Source organism: Atheta coriaria, unplaced genomic scaffold, assembly GCF_025399875.1.
Source record: "Atheta coriaria isolate IRGN ID8LTWV9N9 unplaced genomic scaffold, Caltech_Dcor_3.1 hic_scaffold_2_pilon, whole genome shotgun sequence".
NCBI lineage: Eukaryota > Metazoa > Arthropoda > Insecta > Coleoptera > Staphylinidae > Dalotia > Dalotia coriaria.
The window spans coordinates 2,046,948-2,066,871 of NW_027045444.1; the positions used below are offsets into that span (position 1 = coordinate 2,046,948).

The 19,924-nt window shown below is 31.7% G+C and overlaps 2 protein-coding genes and 1 long non-coding RNA gene across 3 annotated transcripts; 1 reads left to right on the forward strand and 2 right to left on the reverse strand.

Moving 5' to 3' along the window:
• Positions 1–3,094: 3,094 nt before the first annotated feature.
• Positions 3,095–4,705, reverse strand: LOC135803207 (isoaspartyl peptidase/L-asparaginase). The gene is made up of 4 exons (XM_065316788.1): positions 4,465–4,705; positions 4,131–4,306; positions 3,639–4,001; positions 3,095–3,580 (listed from the first exon to the last, which is right to left on the reverse strand). The coding sequence occupies exons 2-4, from the start codon at positions 4,255–4,257 to the stop codon at positions 3,150–3,152; spliced, it is 921 nt and encodes a 306-aa protein (XP_065172860.1). The 5' UTR covers positions 4,258–4,306; positions 4,465–4,705; the 3' UTR covers positions 3,095–3,149.
• Positions 4,706–5,866: 1,161 nt separating this feature from the next.
• Positions 5,867–8,888, forward strand: LOC135802897 (toll-like receptor 4). The gene is made up of 3 exons (XM_065316522.1): positions 5,867–6,917; positions 7,843–8,425; positions 8,491–8,888. The coding sequence occupies exons 1-3, from the start codon at positions 6,729–6,731 to the stop codon at positions 8,733–8,735; spliced, it is 1,017 nt and encodes a 338-aa protein (XP_065172594.1). The 5' UTR covers positions 5,867–6,728; the 3' UTR covers positions 8,736–8,888.
• Positions 8,889–15,233: 6,345 nt separating this feature from the next.
• Positions 15,234–16,189, reverse strand: LOC135800664 (uncharacterized). The gene is made up of 3 exons (XR_010550208.1): positions 16,053–16,189; positions 15,815–15,923; positions 15,234–15,742 (listed from the first exon to the last, which is right to left on the reverse strand). It is a non-coding gene; the product is annotated as an uncharacterized lncRNA (long non-coding RNA).
• Positions 16,190–19,924: the final 3,735 nt, after the last annotated feature.

A 19,924-nucleotide genomic window follows, 5' to 3' on the forward strand; every position in this document is an offset into this window, starting at 1 on the left:
ATTGTTTCTATATTTCCACCTTTAATATAGTCTAAAAAGTATTTTAGTCACGGGCTTTAGTCACGGGGTGATTATTTCCTCGTTTTTTCACGTTTTTTCCACATATTTTAAATTTTTGCATTTATACAAAAAACTTTTTGTTTGTTTTAAGTATAAATAAACAAAAACAACAATTAACAACAATTGTTTATTATGTAACATATAATTATCTTTAATTCAACACTAATTTTGCAAAAAAATTCCAAAAATTACAAAAGTTATCATTAAAAACAAATAATTTTCGTGTTTTTTGTGTTTTTTGGCAAAATCATAAAACTCGACATAATTATCATTAACTTTTGTTGCTAAAATAACAACAACCAATTAATCTAAACCGTAAACAACACAACCAAACCAAAAAATCAAAAATAATACAAAATTTCTATTCGAAATCCAGAATTCTAAAACTTTTATCGAAATAGTTAATTTACAATCTTGTTGATTGACAAAAATCTAGAAACTCAACGAAATGTTAACGACGTGCATGATAAACAAACAAATGACTAATGATCTAACAACAACGACAACAGTGACTAATCTTAAACTTTTATTTAAATTCCTTAATTATAAACAATTAATTATCGTGTGGGCATTAATAAAGGAAGTATTACATCAGCGTGACAATTAAAAACTGATCAAGAACTTGATTGTTCGGACACAATTCGTGAATTTTCGGATGAGTCACTTAATTGGTACATCAAATTTGGTCACGACTTAAAACACGACTAAAATTCCGTTACGGATACAGTTTTTTTTGCTTTCTTCGTTTTGCATCACATCGACGCGCTGCAAAAAATAAAAATTAATGAAGACGTTTCCAATCGAAGGAATTTACATCCGGCGGGAATGGGAATTACCAAAAAAGTTGCATGCGCATAATAATAAAGCAAAAAAGAGGCAAACAACGTGTTGGATGTTGGAATTTCGCCGGTTTTGTTTACGATTAGTTTGTTGACGTCCCGCAGGCGTGCAAATTGTACGTTTTTATTAAATGCTCGCAATGATGGCGTGGAGTAGGTATGAATGTATGATAAGATTAATTAATGTTGTCAGTTGAATAATAAATGTAAATTCGTTTCAGAATGTGATTTCATGTGATGGTAAAGGTGAAAGAGACGACACTCGATGAGAGAAGGTCGTCGCGCGACCTTCTTGGGAATTTTTGCCCACGCGTGCTTCTCGCATGACCACATCGGTGAATTTTGTCACTTTTCAAACCCCGCCACATTCCACACTTTAAATTACCAATTATTTTGGTTGAAAGAGCTTCCTAATGAAGATTTAAGAGTGCGTTTTGGAGGGAAACTCGTGATACTCTAAAAAACGTTTATTTTGGCTTGTAATTTCAAAAATTTTAAGTTTTTGGAAAAATTTTTATGTTTATTTGATAGAAAATTTATTTTTCTTTTATCCAATTTTTTTTTCATGTCGGGAATTCAATATTTTCAAAGATATTGCAAGTTTAGTAAAAACTGATTTGAGTTAGGTAACAGATTGTTTATGCATTACTATCTAACATATGGTGTAGTTTACAATATAATATTAATATAGTTAATGTATATTTTATTGGCTTTCAAATGACGTTTAAACTTTTAAAATTGAGGAATTAGTTTAGAAGTTATTTATAAAAATGTAAATTATTTGCAAAAAAATTACCCTAAATACAAAGTGATAAGTTTTTGTATGTTTGAAGAAGAATAAATAACAAAAACTATTTACAAGAAACTGTATATTCTGTATTATTTCATTGTCTTTAATATAAAACATATATTTTTTATGAATTTATAAAACTGTGGTAATTAACGCAATAGTTATACGTAAAACCCATTTATTGTAAATTGACAGAATTATATCTATTTTGATTGCGTTGTAAACAATGTTTTGATAAGTAATAAACAATTATCTATACTGTACTTATTGTAAAATTTAATTATCTTTAAGATAAGGTTTAAATTTTAAAAATCAAGCAGTTATTTCAAAAGTTATTGATGAAAATTTAAATAATTTGCAAAAAAACTTAACATAATCTTCAATAACACATATTTTAACAAATTTCAAGCTAAATAAACAATATTAACCACTTGCTACAAACTTTTTATTATGTAAAATTTAATTACCATTAATTTGATACTAAATTTGTCCAAAAATTCCAAAAATCACCAAAGTTATCAACAAAAACACACAACAAACCAAAACAAACCATTTTCCAATATGGCTACCTACAACAAACCTCAAATACATAGCTCCCAATGCCAATTTTGACAAATTTCAACGTCACACCCTAAAAATCATGCACACATTTTGGTTATTCTGCATTTGTACATTCCTACTGCCCCAATTACAAAATCTAAAAGAAGTAAAAATGCCCCAACTTGCATCTTACACCTAACACGACGCACATCAACAGACACCTGCGTTGGAATCTATGTAGCATCATATTGGGTACTCACCTCGCAGTCCTGTGTATTCTCAATGGAACGCGACGGCCGTGTGCTTGAAATCATCATCTGCACGGGCCCTGCAAAGACATCAATCGAATACTGCGAGCAACGCATGCTAGGAGTCAGAATCACAAAACACCCAAAACTCAACATCGCCCTTATCGAATCCGACTACGATTTTGATCATCGCCTCTTCCCAATCACACCATTCACAAGAACAGAAGAAGAATTAGCTGCAACTACACAAGATGAGCAGAAATGTTTCGTGTATGGGTTCGAAGCATCTGAAACAGTAGCATCTCTTGAACTGGAATACAAAATCAATAAGTATCTTGGTCCATGCGACGATGATCATCACGTTTGTGTCCTGAATCTACCAGAAATGCCATGTCAGAGTGATTCCGGAAGTCCCTTGATATGTGATGGTAAACTTGTTGGTATCCTACACAAAGCCACGCCTTGTAATGAAACACAATCTGGCGGTGGTGCAGACGGTGGTAATATTGATTCCTACACAAAAGTTGTGGATCTGTTGAATTTCATACAATATGCACAAATAGTCAAAGGGATTCTATGGACGTTTCCGGTTGGACAATCGCATGCTAGTGTTAGACTTATGAGTAATACAATGTTGAGTTTATTGGTTGTAATAAAATCAATGTGGAATGTTTAGATTGTAATCGTTTCAATGTCATGTTGATCTTGGTCCACGCCGAAATGTACTTCGTTGCCTTTAATGTAGGCCCAGGACATTCTATTGGAAGAGAAACCAACTCCTACTTCGCCATTGTGGGAGATAGCAATGGCACCGGCAGTGTTACCAACTTTAGCTGTCATATCATTGACGCCTTTCTTCGTAGCATCTTGAATACTCATCCCTGCTTTGTGATTTTCAAGAATATTGTATGCCAGACATACTTTCATGATAGATTCACCATGGCCTGTGGTTGAGACGCATCCAATGGCGTCGTCTGCAAAGGTACCACTTCCGATTTGGGATGTGTCACTGCATCGACCCGGCATTTTGCCTTCGCGGCCTCCTGTGGATGTTGCAGCAGCTAGATTTCCCTTAGAATTGATTGCTACACTACCAACGGTTCCTATATAAACCATAAAAGATATAATAATCATTTTTAAATTGTTTAAATTAGTTATTACCCATTTCACATTTGGGTTCTTGTCTTTTTGCTAAGATCCTTTTTAAGTCTTCAATTCTACGCTCGGTGACCAATGCTCCAGGTTCCATTAAGTCTAGGCCTTGATCAATTGCAAAGCGTCTTGCTCCTTCAGCTCCAAGGATTGTATGTTCGGTGTTCTCCATTACTTTCCGGGCAAGTGTAATGCAATTTTTGACGTCTTTTACAATGGTCACAGCTCCGCAATCGAGTGTTTTTCCGCATTGAATACTGGCGTCCATTTCAACTTCTCCATCTGTATTGATAACGGAACCTTTTCCGGCATTGAAATTTTCGTTATCTTCAAGATTTCGGACGGCATATTCAACAGCATCCAAGACACATCCTGTTTTTAAAATAAAAAAAAAATTATAAAAAAGTTTAAAATGAAGATTTACTATAGGCAACCAGTCGTACACATACGACTTTTTTTATTGTATTAATCAATAATTTAGTATTATTATAACTTAATTACCTGTTTCTTGAAGCTTTCTGTACCCTTCTAATGCTGCAGCTTTCACTCCTGCAAGTAAAATAGGAATTTTTGCTGAATCTGTAATGTCTCCAGCACCACCATGTACCAAAACAATATGCTCGATCATTTTATCACTAGTTTGATATTCTTCTTTGCTGTGGGAAGTTCTTTCACAACTAAAAGCATTATTAAGTAGTATTCTCTTATAAATAGACTTAAATACTTGGAATGTTGATAAAGTGAACATAATTAAACAAATGTCATAGTAAATAATGTTATCATTTGTTGCTATAGTGACAAATTATTAATAAATGTAATTTTAACAAAAACTTACTTTATAACAGTAAAGAATGAATCCACTGGGCTTTAATAATATTATTAACAATGCAATTAGTATATTTTTAGGTTATTTCAATGTTTTATAAGATTTCTACTTGAATTAAATAAATTTAAGCACAAAATGAGCGAATATATAGCAGAAAACACTTAAAAATGTGTTTTTAAGTAAATATTTACTTCCTTATCACAGATATTAGACTTATAAGATGTTTACGTGCCACATCAGAAGTGTGTTTGATTATTATAAGGTTGATTACATGTGCAGTACATGTTTAAACAATTTACACGCAAACTGCGCATGTGCACTAGCGCAAAAACGACTCTATTAGCAATATTTCACATTTATCTGATAAAAAATGTAAAATAATAAACATAAACTCTGTTTTGACGAATAAAATGTGTAAACTTGTCTTTAACATCTTCAAAAGCTTCGTGCAACTTCGCCAAAGCTCAGTTTACATTAATCTGCGAGAGTAGGGATGAAAAACTTAATAAAATAAATCCGTGTGGGTTTTATTTGTTTATGATTCACGCTGGCAGAGCGCTTAAACTGATTTTAATTGAAAAATACTGTACGATGCAGTGCGACAAAGCGCACTGAAAAACTGTACGAGATACAGAACGACGAATCGTTGATTGGGAGCAATTTAATCGGTTAATGAACGCGAACTGCTTCAATTGAACAAAGTACTACAACTATCTACGCTACAAAAAACCTTCAAACACGGTTGTGAGTGGTTGTGAGGGAACAATCTGACGATCAGACACATGACGAACGACAAACAATCGCTGAAACACTCCCTGCTTTATTATTGCAATACAATTTATGCAGACAATTAGTTTTTAGGAACAGTTTGATGATCATGCAGCGGATCATGTTACAACTGATTAAAACGCCGTGAGAATATGGAGATTTATAATATAATATTACATTTAACTATTTGTCAGTTGTGTTTAATTCGCAAAGAGAAATTTTCACTTAGGGCTCACATTAACAGAGTCATTACAACTCGTTACATTAATTGTTGTTCGAATTGGACATCGGTCTATCGGTCACATTGCTATGACATTTAATACCAGAGATATATTTATCAAGAGTCAGATAACAAAATATTTTTTTAAACAGGGTGTTACAAATGGAAAATTTAAAAGTTTTTATTGCGATTTTATCGGTTTTAACATAAAAATTAGTTTAATTTAAATTTTTATGTTTCCGATGATTAATTTGGATTTTTGGTCTAAATATAATATTAAGTGATATGTTATCAAGTTCCTCTTGCGGTTTCACTCTGTTTATAGCCATTAGAATCAAATTTGAACCATTCAAAAGTTTAGGCATTAATTAAGTGGTATACTTGTCAACTTGTCGTTTATTCCAGTGATAACGCACGAACAGTACGCATCACAAACAAAAAACAAAACAAAATCAAAACTAAAGTTAATAAAATTGAGTTTTCGTGACTTGTAATAAAAGTGTTGCCAAAATATAATTCAATGTGAGCAAATTGAAATCCACACGCCATCAAATATTTAATCATATCAAGGTTTGATTGCGTTCTATAAACAGCTTAAATGATAAGAATCCCCTTGTCAATCGCACTCGTTTGTGCGAGAATATTATCATTACCATTTGTGATTATCACAGTGTGAACCTCTCAGTGATCCCTCTGAACTAATTCGTAATTAATTGCAAGTGCAATTAATTTTTCGCGATGCGTCTTGAGCAGTGAGTTGTGAGATCAGCAGACGTCGAGTTTAACCTTTTGACCGTAACAATAAAGTACAATAAATAAACACGGTTGGGCGGCGAATGTGCTGAGAGCTTTGTGCATGCGCTGAGCGCCGAAGTTTCCTCCGCGTGTGATTGTGAACTTAATCGAAACTAATTTGCGCTCGTTTTCTTCCATCGCAAAGCCGAGCATAACATAACAAACAGTGCGTCAGTGCAGAGGCTTGCTGTAATTTGGAAGGCAATTAACAATTAAGACACTGGACAAGAGTGCTGAATAAGTTTAAGTTTACAAACTGTGAAGTTGATGTTGTTTTGTGATGAAAATGTGATCAATGTGTGCTTGAAATGTTTGTGCGTGTTGTAATACCAGTGATAACATATTGACCTCTGGGTTTCTTCTGATTCCACCCGCTGCAATCGGATTAAACTGCATTTTATCAGCTCGGATATGACTTTCAACTAAGTTGACTTTAATAGTGTTTAGTTTTGGTTTCTGTTGAACTGTTGTGTTCGGGAAATCTTCGAAAATGTGCCAGTTTCAATTGCAACTAGTCGGATTAGCGTTGACTTTGTTAGTTTGTAGTGGATATGCTCATGTGGCACAAAAGTTTTGTGAAGGACAGTGTTCAATTCAAAGGATTCATCGGATGATGTCTGCGGATTGTTATGATCGGACCTGTAGGAGGATTCCGAGGAATTTACAATCAAATATTGAGGTAAAATGAGTTTAATTAATAGATTACGTTTGTTAGGATTGTTTAAAATTTTCTTATGTCTAAAGTATGTTTATATTTAGCACTTACACTTTAAACAATAACAAAATATCGAGTAGTTTAAAAGATACAGTGCAATAAACAATAGAAAGCACGAACGAAACGTAAATCTGACGCCATTTTGTTGATTGTGTGTAAACTATTTGTTGGAGGTTATTGAGATAATGCACGTTTCTTGGAAATTTATTTATTTATCGCCTGATGTTTACATCAACGTAAAATATTTGCTTTTGTTAAAGTTATTGTTATTTTAGTAACAAAGAAGAAAAGTAAAATAAGTATCATAATTTTCTTTGTGTTTCGAGAGAATTTGGCAGTAAAACTAATTGAACTTTTACATATTCTATAAAAATTTATCTTTTTATTGTTTATTGATAAATTCACATAACTGGGAATCATATTTGACTAATTACAGGCATGTAAAACACAAAAAACGTAGATTTATTGATAAAATTCTAAAACACGACACCATTTTGTTAATTATACAATAACTACTGCATAGATATCATTTAAATTTGGCACATTTGTTAAATATTTATATATTTATTGTTTTATGTTTAAATCAAGACCGTACATACATTATTTTTGAAGTTATTAACAAAAAACTAACAAAATGGATAAAAATCTAGAACAAGTCGCCATTTTATTGATATCTAATCATAGTACATTGTTTAAATTCCGCATATTTATGAAGAATATATTCATTTATCGTTTATTATTTAAATTGCATCGAAATATTAAATATTATACGAGTTACAGTCGATTTACTAACGAAAAACACTTTAACCGCCATTTTGTCATGTTTACATGAATTTTACACGAAACATAACCTCAATATCATTTTATTAACTCAAATATATTCTTCTAGGTCCTAGATGTAGCATTCAACCGCATTAGATCTGTCTCCGCCGAAGACCTAAAACCATATTCAAACCTAAAGTATTTATATCTGGCTGATAACATGATAACACACATACAACCAGAAGCGTTATCGGATAAAGATTCCCTGCTTGCTCTGGACCTATCCCTCAACTCATTCAGCTCGGAAGCATCCATCCCCGAAGTGGTTTTCCAGTTGCCATCATTGAAGTATCTTTACTTAAGTCAAAACCACAACATCAACATGGTGGAAGTCATTGAAAACGCCACACCACTGCGTGCACCATTGGAATACTTGGATATTTCATTTAATTACTACAACGATGAAGAATGGTCACTGTTACCTATCATGGGATTAATGCCTACGTTGATAAAATACAATGTTTCTGGGATGAGTTTAATCTTGAACACAAGTCAATTTGCTGGACTCTGTAACCTGGAAGTTTGGGTAAACGCGAATATGAGCGCCCAGTTTATAAATCCCTGCGATTGTTGGAATTTGGATCGATGGCTGAAGGAAAGACGCATTGTTTATACCAATTTTACTAATCAGTGTGAAGTTAAACAATCAGGTAATGGTTTTATTGCAAAATCTTTGATTATTTTTTAATTAATTTTTGTTTTTTGTTGCTTTTAGAATGTGATTATGTTATTCCACAAGAAGATATGGATTTATTCACTTCTTGTAAGAAGGAACATGCCGAACAGATTTTTCAGACGAAACTAAATAAGTCGTTACTGATTGGTGGATGTGTCTTGGGTATTATCCTGATTGTTGTCGTGATTGTACTGTGGAAATGGCGAAGAACAAAGGTTAATCAACGGAAAAAGAAGAATCAGATTTTGAATCATGAGGAAAGCGCCAATTTAAACACTTTCTGATTGTTTCTAATGTTATTAACACAAACTGCTATTTTATGAATACTAATAATTAGTCTTTGTAGTATATGTTATATTATTTTAGTACGTACACACATTGTAATTATTTATTAAAGTGACAATTTAATAAAACGTGATATATTACTCTGTAGATAACTGATTTTCTTTTCTGTGTTGGAAAATTTTATTTTCAAAACACGATATGGAAAACACCCTAAATCACGCTATCTACAAGCACAATTTTATCGTAAATTACGATTGCTTGTAAAAGATGAGTTCCTCGTTTATTTAATATCCTCAATACCCTCCAAAGCTTAGAATAGTCCTAAAGATGTTATTAAAATTATTCTATTTTCCACGAAATGGGTTTAAATCATTAAAAATCCATCAGTAAAATCATTAAATCTGTCAAAAATCCGTAAAAACATAACAGCCTCTTCACACATTCTGCTATCCTAATAACAAAAATCAATTTCGATTTATTTCGCTCCGAAAATTATTAAAACGCGCTCCAAATTTGTTTTGAGAGAGGTTTCAAGCATATTCAATATTCGGATCGCAGAATGTGTGAGAAGGTGAAACATTTTCGGCAGGTAAGATTGGTGGGTAGGTAGGTGGTAATATTTATATCTTCTTGGGGTCTATCCAATAAGATGCTCTCTTTGTTATCAATGAAATATTTGTTTGTTTATTGGTTGTTTAAAGTATGCACATTGTTTATTCAAATTATAGCAATTTCTTACATTAGAAGTGATTTAATTGATGTTATAAATATTTTAAATGTAAACATTGAACACTGTAATAAAAAAACAGGAACAATAACGTACTAATAACAGAAATATTAAATTTAATTAAAAATGTACATACTAGCGCCCTCTCGTGGCAAAGTGTGTTATCATAAACTATTATAACATCATGCTACTCAAAAATTGCAGAGTTCTACATTTAAATAGATAAAAGCTTGAAGCTAGATTAAAGCTTTAATACTTTGCAACTAGGTGGCGCCAGAGGTATTAAAACTTTACAAAATTACGCCGAATCTTTTTCGCTTCTTTATACATCCTGTGATCTGAATACAAATTCTGTTCGAAACTTGTGCCGAAACAACTCTGGTGTATAATTAAAAAATAAACAATACACAATAAAATCTATGCAAGTATCTAATTAAATACATTAACAGGCAGTCACTGTTGAATCAAACATTATTTCGTCCTACATGTACATAATTTTAAGATGTATAACTATTTACACCAGTTGAGAAAAATGAATTGCTTCTTTTAGTTAAATCCATTAAGTGTGTATTAATGATACATCTTAATTGACACTGCAGACAATGGCAAACTGATGTTGTACAGTTGTTAGCACAGTAGAAGATATCTTTGTGCCCCATATAAACTCAGTCTTCAACTTGAATCAGCAGAATGTTAAATCTGGTTAATATTTGAAGACTCTTCTTACTTTACCTTTAAAATCCAAGTTGGAAATCAGCTGATTGTGGTTGTTCATGATATGGACCACTGTTTCAATGTTACAAGATTCTGCTATTCTGAATTCTTATCATATTATTAGTCATTTTGTGTGAAAGCAGTTTCACCTTTATTTAACACCTAATTCCTTTTACCGGGTGCAAAACAACCCTTATACTGTCAATGAACATCCTACAAGATGTAAATTAACAGTGCACATCAATTCAGTTTAAAAGAGTGTGCAATTTATTAAAATCATTCAAAATCCCGCCGAAGGATTTCAGCCTCCTTGCACATTCTGCTCTCCTAATATAGAAAATCAATTTCTCGATTTATTTCGCTCCGAAAATTATTAAAACGCGCTCCAAATTGTTTCGAGAGAGGTTTTAAACATATTCAATATTCGGATAGCAGAATGTGTGAGAAGGTGAAACATTTTCGGCAGGTAAGATTGGTGGGTAGGTAGGTGGTATTATTTATATCTTCTAGGGGTCTATCCAATAAGATGTTCTCTTTGTTATCAATGAAATATTTGTTTGTTTATTGGTTGTTTAAAAACTACACATTGTTTATTCAAATTTTAGCTATTTCTTACATTAGAAGTGAGTAAATTGATGATATAATAATTTAAAATGTATACATTGAACACTCTAATAAAAAAACATTAACAATAATGGACTAATAACAGAAATATAAAATTTAATTAAAATGTACATACTAGTGCCCTCTCGTGGCAAGTTATACTATCACAACATCATGCTACTCAAAAATTACAGAGTTCTACATTTAAATAGATAAGAGCTTGAAGCTAGATTAAAGCTTTAATACTTTGCAACTAGGTGGCGCTAGAGGTATTAAAACTATAATATTACGTCGAAAACTTACCAATTTTTCTCAAAAAATAGAGTATTTTTGATAATAATTTTAACGCCATTCTAAGCTTTTGAGGTCGCTAAGTGATATATCAAATAAATGGGCAACTCTTATTCTATAAGAAAACATAAAATTCAATAAGATTGGGCTAGCGGCTCGCAAGATATTACGAAATTTTCATCGCGTGTTTTAAAAACTTGCAAACTATGTCAAAGTTTAATGCAATTTTAAGAGATAATCTGAGCTTTTCAGAGAGTTACGTCATACATCGTGCAAAAGCTCAATTTTTGTTCTACAAAACGGCATGAAGCACAATAACATTGGCTTGGCGGATCGGGAGATATTGAACATTTTCAGAGTGTATTTTAAGAATTTTGTAAACTACTAGCGACCCGCCCCGGCTTCGCACGGTTGCAATACTGATACTAAATACACTACAGAAAAACTGTGAACGTTGTATATAAAAACATAGCGGCCCGCTACGGCTTGAAGCCATTTTCAGAGTGTATTTTGAAAATTTGCAAACTATGCCAAAGTTTAATGTCATTTTTTGGGCTGCTCTGCGCCCTTCAGAAGGTTAAGTCATATATCATTTGAAAGGTCAATTCTTCTTCTACAAATCAGCCCTAAAAATGCTATTAAATATTGGAATGGTTTGCAAACTTTTAAAACACATTGTGAAAAATTACTTATATCTTGCGCAATGTTATTGTTATTTTACGTTTTCTTGTTGAAATAAATTTGTGCTTTTATTTAATACGGGACTCGGCATCCTTGAAGTTTCTGCGCAGCTCTAAAAATGTTATAGGAAATCCACAATTTAATGTTAAAAAGTGTTAAAACCAAACAAAAATTCATTTAAAAAGTGTTGAAATCACGCGAACATCCGTTGAATCATATCAACCTCCTCGCACATTCTGCTCTCCTAATAACACAAATCAATTTTTCGATTTATTTCGCTCCGAAAATTATTAAAATGCGACTCAAATTGATTCGGAAGAGGTTTCAAGCATATTCAATATTCGGATCGCAGAATGTGTGAGAAGGTGAAACATTTTCGGCAGGTAAGATTGGTGGGTAGGTAGGTGGTAATATTTATATCTTCTTGGGGTCTATCCAATAAGATGCTCTCTTTGTTATCAATGAAATATTCGATTGTTTATTGGTTGTATAAAGTACACACATTGTTTATTCAAATTTTAGCTATTTCATACATTAGAAGTGATTTATTTTATGATATAAATTTTTAAAACGTAAACATTAAATGCTTGAATAAAAAACTTTAACATAAACACACAAATAACAAAAATATAAAATTTAATTAAAATGTACATACTAGCGCCCTCTCGTGACAAAGTGTGTTATCATAAACTATTATAACATCATGCTACTCAAAAATTGCAGAGTTCTACATTTAAATAGACAAAAGCTATAAACTTTCAGACTTTGCAACTAGGTGGCGCTAGAGGTATTAAAAGTTGACAAAATTGCCTCAAAATATCAGCACATTTTTTCAGCATATTGAATATTTCTATTTACAATTTTAGGGCTATTTTAAGCTACCTAGAGGGTTAAATCATGCATTAAATAAAAGGGCAGCTCTTACTCTACAAGAAAACATAATTTGCAATAAAATAGGGCTCACGCAGCGCCATATATAAGTTGTTTTACACATCGTGTTTTGAAAGGTTCCAAAATATACCAGACCTTAAGCATTTTTAGGGCTGTTTGTATGCTTTTTATAGAGTTAACTTAAACAATAAACTAAAGGGCTAATTTTTTTCTATAAAAGGGCATAAATTACGGTCAAATTGGTTTAGCAGATCTCGAGATACAGAAAGTTTTCCACATTATATTTAATTTACAATATGGAAAATCGCACTTATCTTCCGATACCTCGGTTTCATTGTATTACTATTTATACCCTTATATGGAATAGAAATTGTCTTTTCATTTAATATATGACTCAAAATCTCATAATTTTCAGAACAGCCCTAAAAATGCTTATTAAACTCATACATGTTATGCAAATTTTCAAAACCCTTGGAAACTAGCTTATATCTCGCACTACGTCAGTTCTAACTTATGTTTTCTTATATAAATAAATTTGTCTGTTCCTTTAATACGTGGCTTAACATCCTTAAAGTTTCTGCACATCCCTAAAAATGTCATTTAAATATGCAATTTTCTGCTAAAAATGTGTTGAAACCCATCAAAAATTGATTTTAAAAATGTAGAAATCATGCGAACATCTGTTGAAATATTTCAGCCTCCTCGCACATTCTGCTCTCCTAATAACAAAAATCAATTTCTTGATTTATTTCGCTCCGAAAATTATTAAAAGGCGACTCAAACTGATTCGGAAGAGGTTTTAAACATATTCAATATTCGGAACGCAGAATGTGTGAGAAGGTAAAATATTTTCGGCAGGTAAAAGTAGGTGTTAATATTATTATTGGCCGAGGATGTATCCAATAAGATCCTTTCTTTGATATGAATGAAACATGTGTTTGTTTGTTTATTGGTTGTTTAACGTATACACGTTTGCATCTTTACATTTCAACTAGTTTATCAGATTAGAAGCAAAAATTTTGATGAAATAATTACCTAAAATGTAAGCATAATTTTGTACATACATGTTCAATAAAAAAAAATACTAACAATAAAAGATAAACATCAAAAATAATAAATTTAATTGAAATTAGTATACTAGCGCCTTCTAGTAGCAGACACAAATACTACTATTTTAAGTTTCTGTATTCAAGTAGAAAAAATCTTTTAGTTACAAACTTCACCACTAGAGAACGCCATAGGTATTAAAATTACAAATTACGTGGAAATATCAACCATTTTTATAAAAAAATTGAGTGTTTTTAATAACAATTTTAGGGCCATTCTAAGCTTTTGATGGAGCTAAGTAATATATCAAACAAAAGGGCAACTCTCCTTCTATAAGAAACCATAAAATTGAGTAACCTTAGGTTAGCAGATCGCGAGATATTAAGGTTTTTTCACAGCGTGTTTTGAAAAATTGCAAATTATGTCAAAGTTTCATGCCATTTTTAGCCCTGTTCTGAGCCCTTCAGAGGGTTATGTTATATATTAAATGAAAGGGCAACTCTTCTTCTATAAGAAAACATAAAACTGAATAAGATTAGCTTAGCGGATCGTGAGATATTAAGGTTTTTTCACAGCGTGTTTTGAAAAATTGCAAATTATGCCAAAGTTTAATGCCATTTTTAGCTCTGTTCTGAGCCCTTCAGAGGGTTATGTTATATTTCAAATGAAAGAGCAGCTCTTCTTCTATAAGAAAACATAAAACTGAATAAGATTAGATTAGCGGATCGCGAGATATTAAGGTTTTTTCACAGCGTGTTTTGGAAAATTGCAAATTATGCCAAAGTTTAATGCCATTTTTAGCCCTGTTCTGAGCCCTTCAGAGGGTTATGTTATATTTCAAATGAAAGAGAAACTCTTCTTCTATAAGAAAACATAAAACTGAATAAGATTACGTTAGCGGATCGCGAGATATTAAGGTTTTTTCACAGCGTGTTTTGAAAAATTGCAAATTATGTCAAAGTTTAATGCCATTTTTAGGCCTGTTATGAGCCCTTCAGGGGGTTATGTTATATATCAAATAAAAGGGCAACTCTTCTTCTATAAGAATCTATAAAATTGAATATGATTGGGTTAGTGGAATGCAAGATATAAAGGTTTTTTCACAGCGTGTTTTAAAGATTTGCAAACTATGCCAAAGTTTAATGCCATTTTTAGAGCTGCTCTAAGCCCTTCAGAGGGTTAAGTCAAATATCATGCGAAAGGTCAATTCTTCTTCTACAAAAAGACATAAACAACAATAATATTGGCCTAACGAATCGGGAGATATTAAAGTTTTCGTACAGCGTGCTTTCTAAATTTGCTAACTATGCCAAAGTTTAGTGCCATTTTTAGGGCTGTTCTGAGTCCTTCAGAGGGTTAAGTCATATATCATGCAAAAAGTCAATTCTTCTTCTACAAAAGAGCATATTCCACAATAAAATTGCCCCTTTGGATTGGGAGATACTTTAACATTATTCATGCATTTTCTACAGTTTGTTATACTATTACCACTACTTTCTGCCATAAAGCGCAACGTAAATTGAGTAAAATAAATTAGAATATATTTTCACACCATTAATGATTGTTTATTCATTAAAACAGCAAAACATACTTAAAAAATATACCAAATATTTTACACTTACAAGTTAATATAAAGGTTATAACTGTTATGAAGCTTACAAAACCTTTCAATAAAATTACAATAAAAATGTACAATTGAACAGCATGCTTCTATGCAAACATCTAATTAAACATATTAACAAACAGCAACTGTTGAATCAAACATTATGTAATACCACATCTCTATAATAATAATAAGATATATAACTCCACACACCAGTTGAGAAGAATAAATTACTTCTTTTGGTTAAGTCCATTAAGAGTGTGTTGATGACACATCATCATTAGTGCAGAAAAGGGCAAACTGATGTTGTTCTTTCCTTGTTCTTAACTTGAAGCAGCAGAATATTAAATTTGGTTAGTATTTGAAGGTTCCCTTTACTCTACCATGTAAACGTTAGTTTGAAATCAGCTGATTGTTATGCATGCTCAATGCTTTAATGTTAAAAGAGGCTGCAAATTAAATTAAATGAGAATAAGTTCAATAAGAAATAAGTGCTGATTACAGTTGCAACAATAACTTACCAGATTGCTCAATCACAATGTTCAGCTTTAGATATGTGGTTCCTTCTGCTGAAATGTTTGTAATCTATAAATAAACGCCTTGCCTTGCTGTAAGAATTAATTTGTAAAACTGCAATAAACAAAATTATTAGAAACTTGAAAAGGAATTTGAAGTTGTTTATAACGGATTCGCTCCTGAATTGAGACAACCCAGATTCCACCACTTTTAATTTATAAGTATAAGCACAGTAATAATTACCAGAATTTCACATCCAAAGTAATAAACTAAAAAATCAGAAGATTCGGTGAAGAAATGAAAAGAAAAAGTGGTTTGTTTACATCTGTCATTCTTTTGCGCCAAACTGTCAAACTTGCACCTAGTGACTTATTTTTTTAGGGTCTTGTCATTTTGTGAATTACCAATTATGTAACTAGAAAATTCCTGATTTTTCGAATGAAATGAAACTATTTAGGTTGGCAGCCACGCTGACCTAGTTATGCGGCGGCCATCGCACATTCCTCTATGCAGACGAAATTCTAGGAACTGTTACTACGTTTTTACTACGGAATCCCCGAAATATCTGGAAATTTCATAAAAATGGAAATATTAATATTTACCGCGGTTTTGAGTATTTTTTGATGATTTAAAAACTGGTATCAATAGAAAATTAAAGAGTACACCAATATCTGTACAAAAATTTAAATTTTATTACGTTGTTGATACTGAAATTATAAAAACTAACTTTTAAAAATTCATAAAAAATAAACAAAGTAGTATTTGATAAAAAACAATATTGCATTAGGATTTGCAACTCTTTAACATTCTACTGGTAAACTTTTGAATAAATTGAAAACTTAGAAGTTAGAGTAAAATTACTTTAATTTTGAAGTGTTTTTTAGCACTCTTAAACAAAAGTTACCAATCTATGTTTAATGTCAGAGAAATCCTGATTAGACGAACTAATTTTTGTTTTTTAAACCAATAAAATTGAACAATGGGTTCATGAGTTATAGACCCGTAAAGTTAACCTAAATATGAAGAAATTTTCGATGTGCGAGTAAAATTGAATTAATTTCAAAAATTAATAAAAAAATAAATCAGCTGAATTTAAACAAATTAATTATACCATTAAATAAAACAGTTATTACAGTATCAGTAGCCATCATTTTGAGTAGATTGATTCCAGGAATAATTTGTATAAGGGTTGTAACTTTAACCCTTATTTACACCCTTAATTTAAGGGTTAAAATAAAATTCATATAGTTGATTTTATAAGAAATTTAATGTAATATTTATTAGTGTTTAAAACATTTTGATATCTTTATTGTTTTAGTGGTAAATAATAAAAGAAGACCAGAAACCATAAAAATTAAAACATTTTAAATTGTTTATTCGTTGTTAGCGATTATTGTGTAAAATATTACAGATAAATTAAAAAAGGTATTTATCAATGGCTAATTACTTAAATGAAATATAAAGTGCAGTATATTTTAGCCCCAAACATTGAGAAATTTTCTTTTTAAGGGGTTGCAACTTTAACCCCTATTTTCATCCCCTATTTAAAGGTTAAAATAAAAGAAATGTTCATAATTTTATAGGAAATTTAATATACTATTTAATACGGTTTATAACAATTTGATATCATCATTATTTTTATTTTTATTAATTAAATAAGACTAGAAAACATTAACATTCAAAAATTCAGCAATCTAAATTTATTTCGTTCTTTCTAGCGACTATTATTTAAACTGATTTAGATAAATTATATATATATATATTGATGCGTAGGTTGTGCTTGGTTGTTGATGATGCTCGGAAGAGGTCGATAAGTGCGTGCGGCGTCGAGCGATGTTGATGGTAAAGAGGCCGAGTCGCTCAGCATCCCTTGCTGAGCACCCTCAGCGCGGTCTGGTCGGCGGTGTTCGTGGCTCGTCGGCTTGGGATGCGGCCTCTTCCGCTGGGGGTTGTAGGTCGCGGATGTTGTGGGCGTTCCGGACTTCGCGGCAAGTGGGCGCCGGAGCCAAGGGTGGCTTCAATATATTTTACTGATATTTAAATATTTAAATATTTTACTAATTATCATATTGATTTCACCCCTAAATAATGAGTTAAAATAAATATCTGATAGACGTTTTTGTAATGATTTCTATTGTATTTTCTAATGTACACGTATTTCTAATGACAATTTTAGGGCTATTCTAAGCTATAGAAATGGTTACCTAATATTTTAAATAAAAGGGCAACTCTTCCTCTATATGAAAACATGAATTGTGATAAAATAAGAGTGGCGCAGCGCGAGATATAAGATGTTTTTACAATGTGTTTTGAAATTTTTTAATATATATACCATTGTTTAATGATAAAACTCAAACTCATACATGTATGGCAAATTTTCAAAATTTTATGTTTTCTTATATAATTTAATTTGTCTGTTCCTTTAATACGTGATTCGACACTCTTAAAGTTTCTGCACAACCCTAAAAATGTAATTAAAATATGTAATTTTGTGCTAAAAATGTGTTGAAACCCATCAAAATTTCATTTCAAAAATGTTGAAATCATGCGAACATCTGTTGAAATATTTCAGCCTCCTCACACATTCTGATCTCCTAATAACAAAAATCAATTTTTCAATTTATTTCGCTCCGAAAATTATTAAAATGCGACTCAAACTGATTCGGAAGAGGTTTCAAGCATATTCAATATTCGGATCGCAGAATGTGTGAGAAGGTAAACTATTTTCGGCAGGTAAAACTAGGTGTTAATATTTTTATAGGCCGAGGATGTATCCAATAAGATCCTTTTTTTGAGATGAATGAAACATGTGTTTGTTTGTTTATTGGTTGTTTAACATATGAACATTTGTTTCTTTACATTTCAACTAGTTTATCATATTAGAAGCAAAAATATTGATGACATAATTACCTAAAATGTAAGCATAATTTTGTACATACATATTCAATAAAAAAAATACTAACAGTAAAAGATAAACATCAAAAATATTAAATTTTATTGAAATGAGTATACTAGCGCCCTCTAGTAGCAGACACAAATATCACTATTTGAAGTTTCTGTATTCAAGTAGAAAAAATCTTTACGTTATAAACCTCACCACTAGGGGACGCTATAGGTACTAGAACTACAAAAATACGTGGAAACATCAACAATTTTATCAAAAAATTGAGTGTTTTTAATAACAATTTTAGGCCCATTCTAAGCTTTTGATGGGGCTAAGTAATATATCAAACAAAAGGGCAACTCTTCTTCTATAAGAAAACATAAAATTGAGTAAGCATAGGTTTGCAGATCGCGAGATATTAAGGTTTTTTCACAGCGTGTTTTGAAAAATTGCAAATTATGCCAAAGTTTAATGTCATTTTTAGGCCTGTTCCAAGCACTTCAGAGGGTTATGTTATATGTCAAATAAAAGGCCAACTCTTCTTCTATAAGAAAACATAAAACTGATTAAGATTGGGTTAGCGGAACGCGAGATATTAAGGTTTTCTCACAGCGTGTTTTGAAAAACTGCAAATTATGCCAAAGTTTAATGCCACTTTTAGTCCTGTTCTGAGCCCTTCAGAGGGTTATGTTATATATCAAATGAAAGGGCAACTCTTCTTCTATAAGAAAACATAAAACTGATTAAGATTGGGTTAGCGGAACGCGAGATATTAAGGTTTTTTCACAGCGTGTTTTGAAAAATTGCAAATTATGCCAAAGTTTAATGCCATTTTTAGGCCTGTTCTGAGCCCTTCAGAGGGTTATGTTATATATCAAATGAAAGGGCAACTCTTCTTCTATAAGAAAACATAAAACTGATTAAGATTGGGTTAGCGGATCGCGAGATATTAAGGTTTTTTCACAGCGTGTTTTGAAAAATTGCAAATTATGCCAAAGTTTAATGCCATTTTTATGCCTGTTCTGAGCCCTTCAGAGGGTTATGTTATATATCAAATGAAAGGGCAACTCTTCTTCTATAAGAAACCATAAAACTGATTAAGATTGGGTTAGCGGATCGCGAGATATTAAGGTTTTTTAACAGCGTGTTTTGAAAAATTACAAATTATGCCAAAGTTTAATGCCATTTTATTCCTGTTCTGAGCCCTTCAGAGGGTTATGTTATATATCAA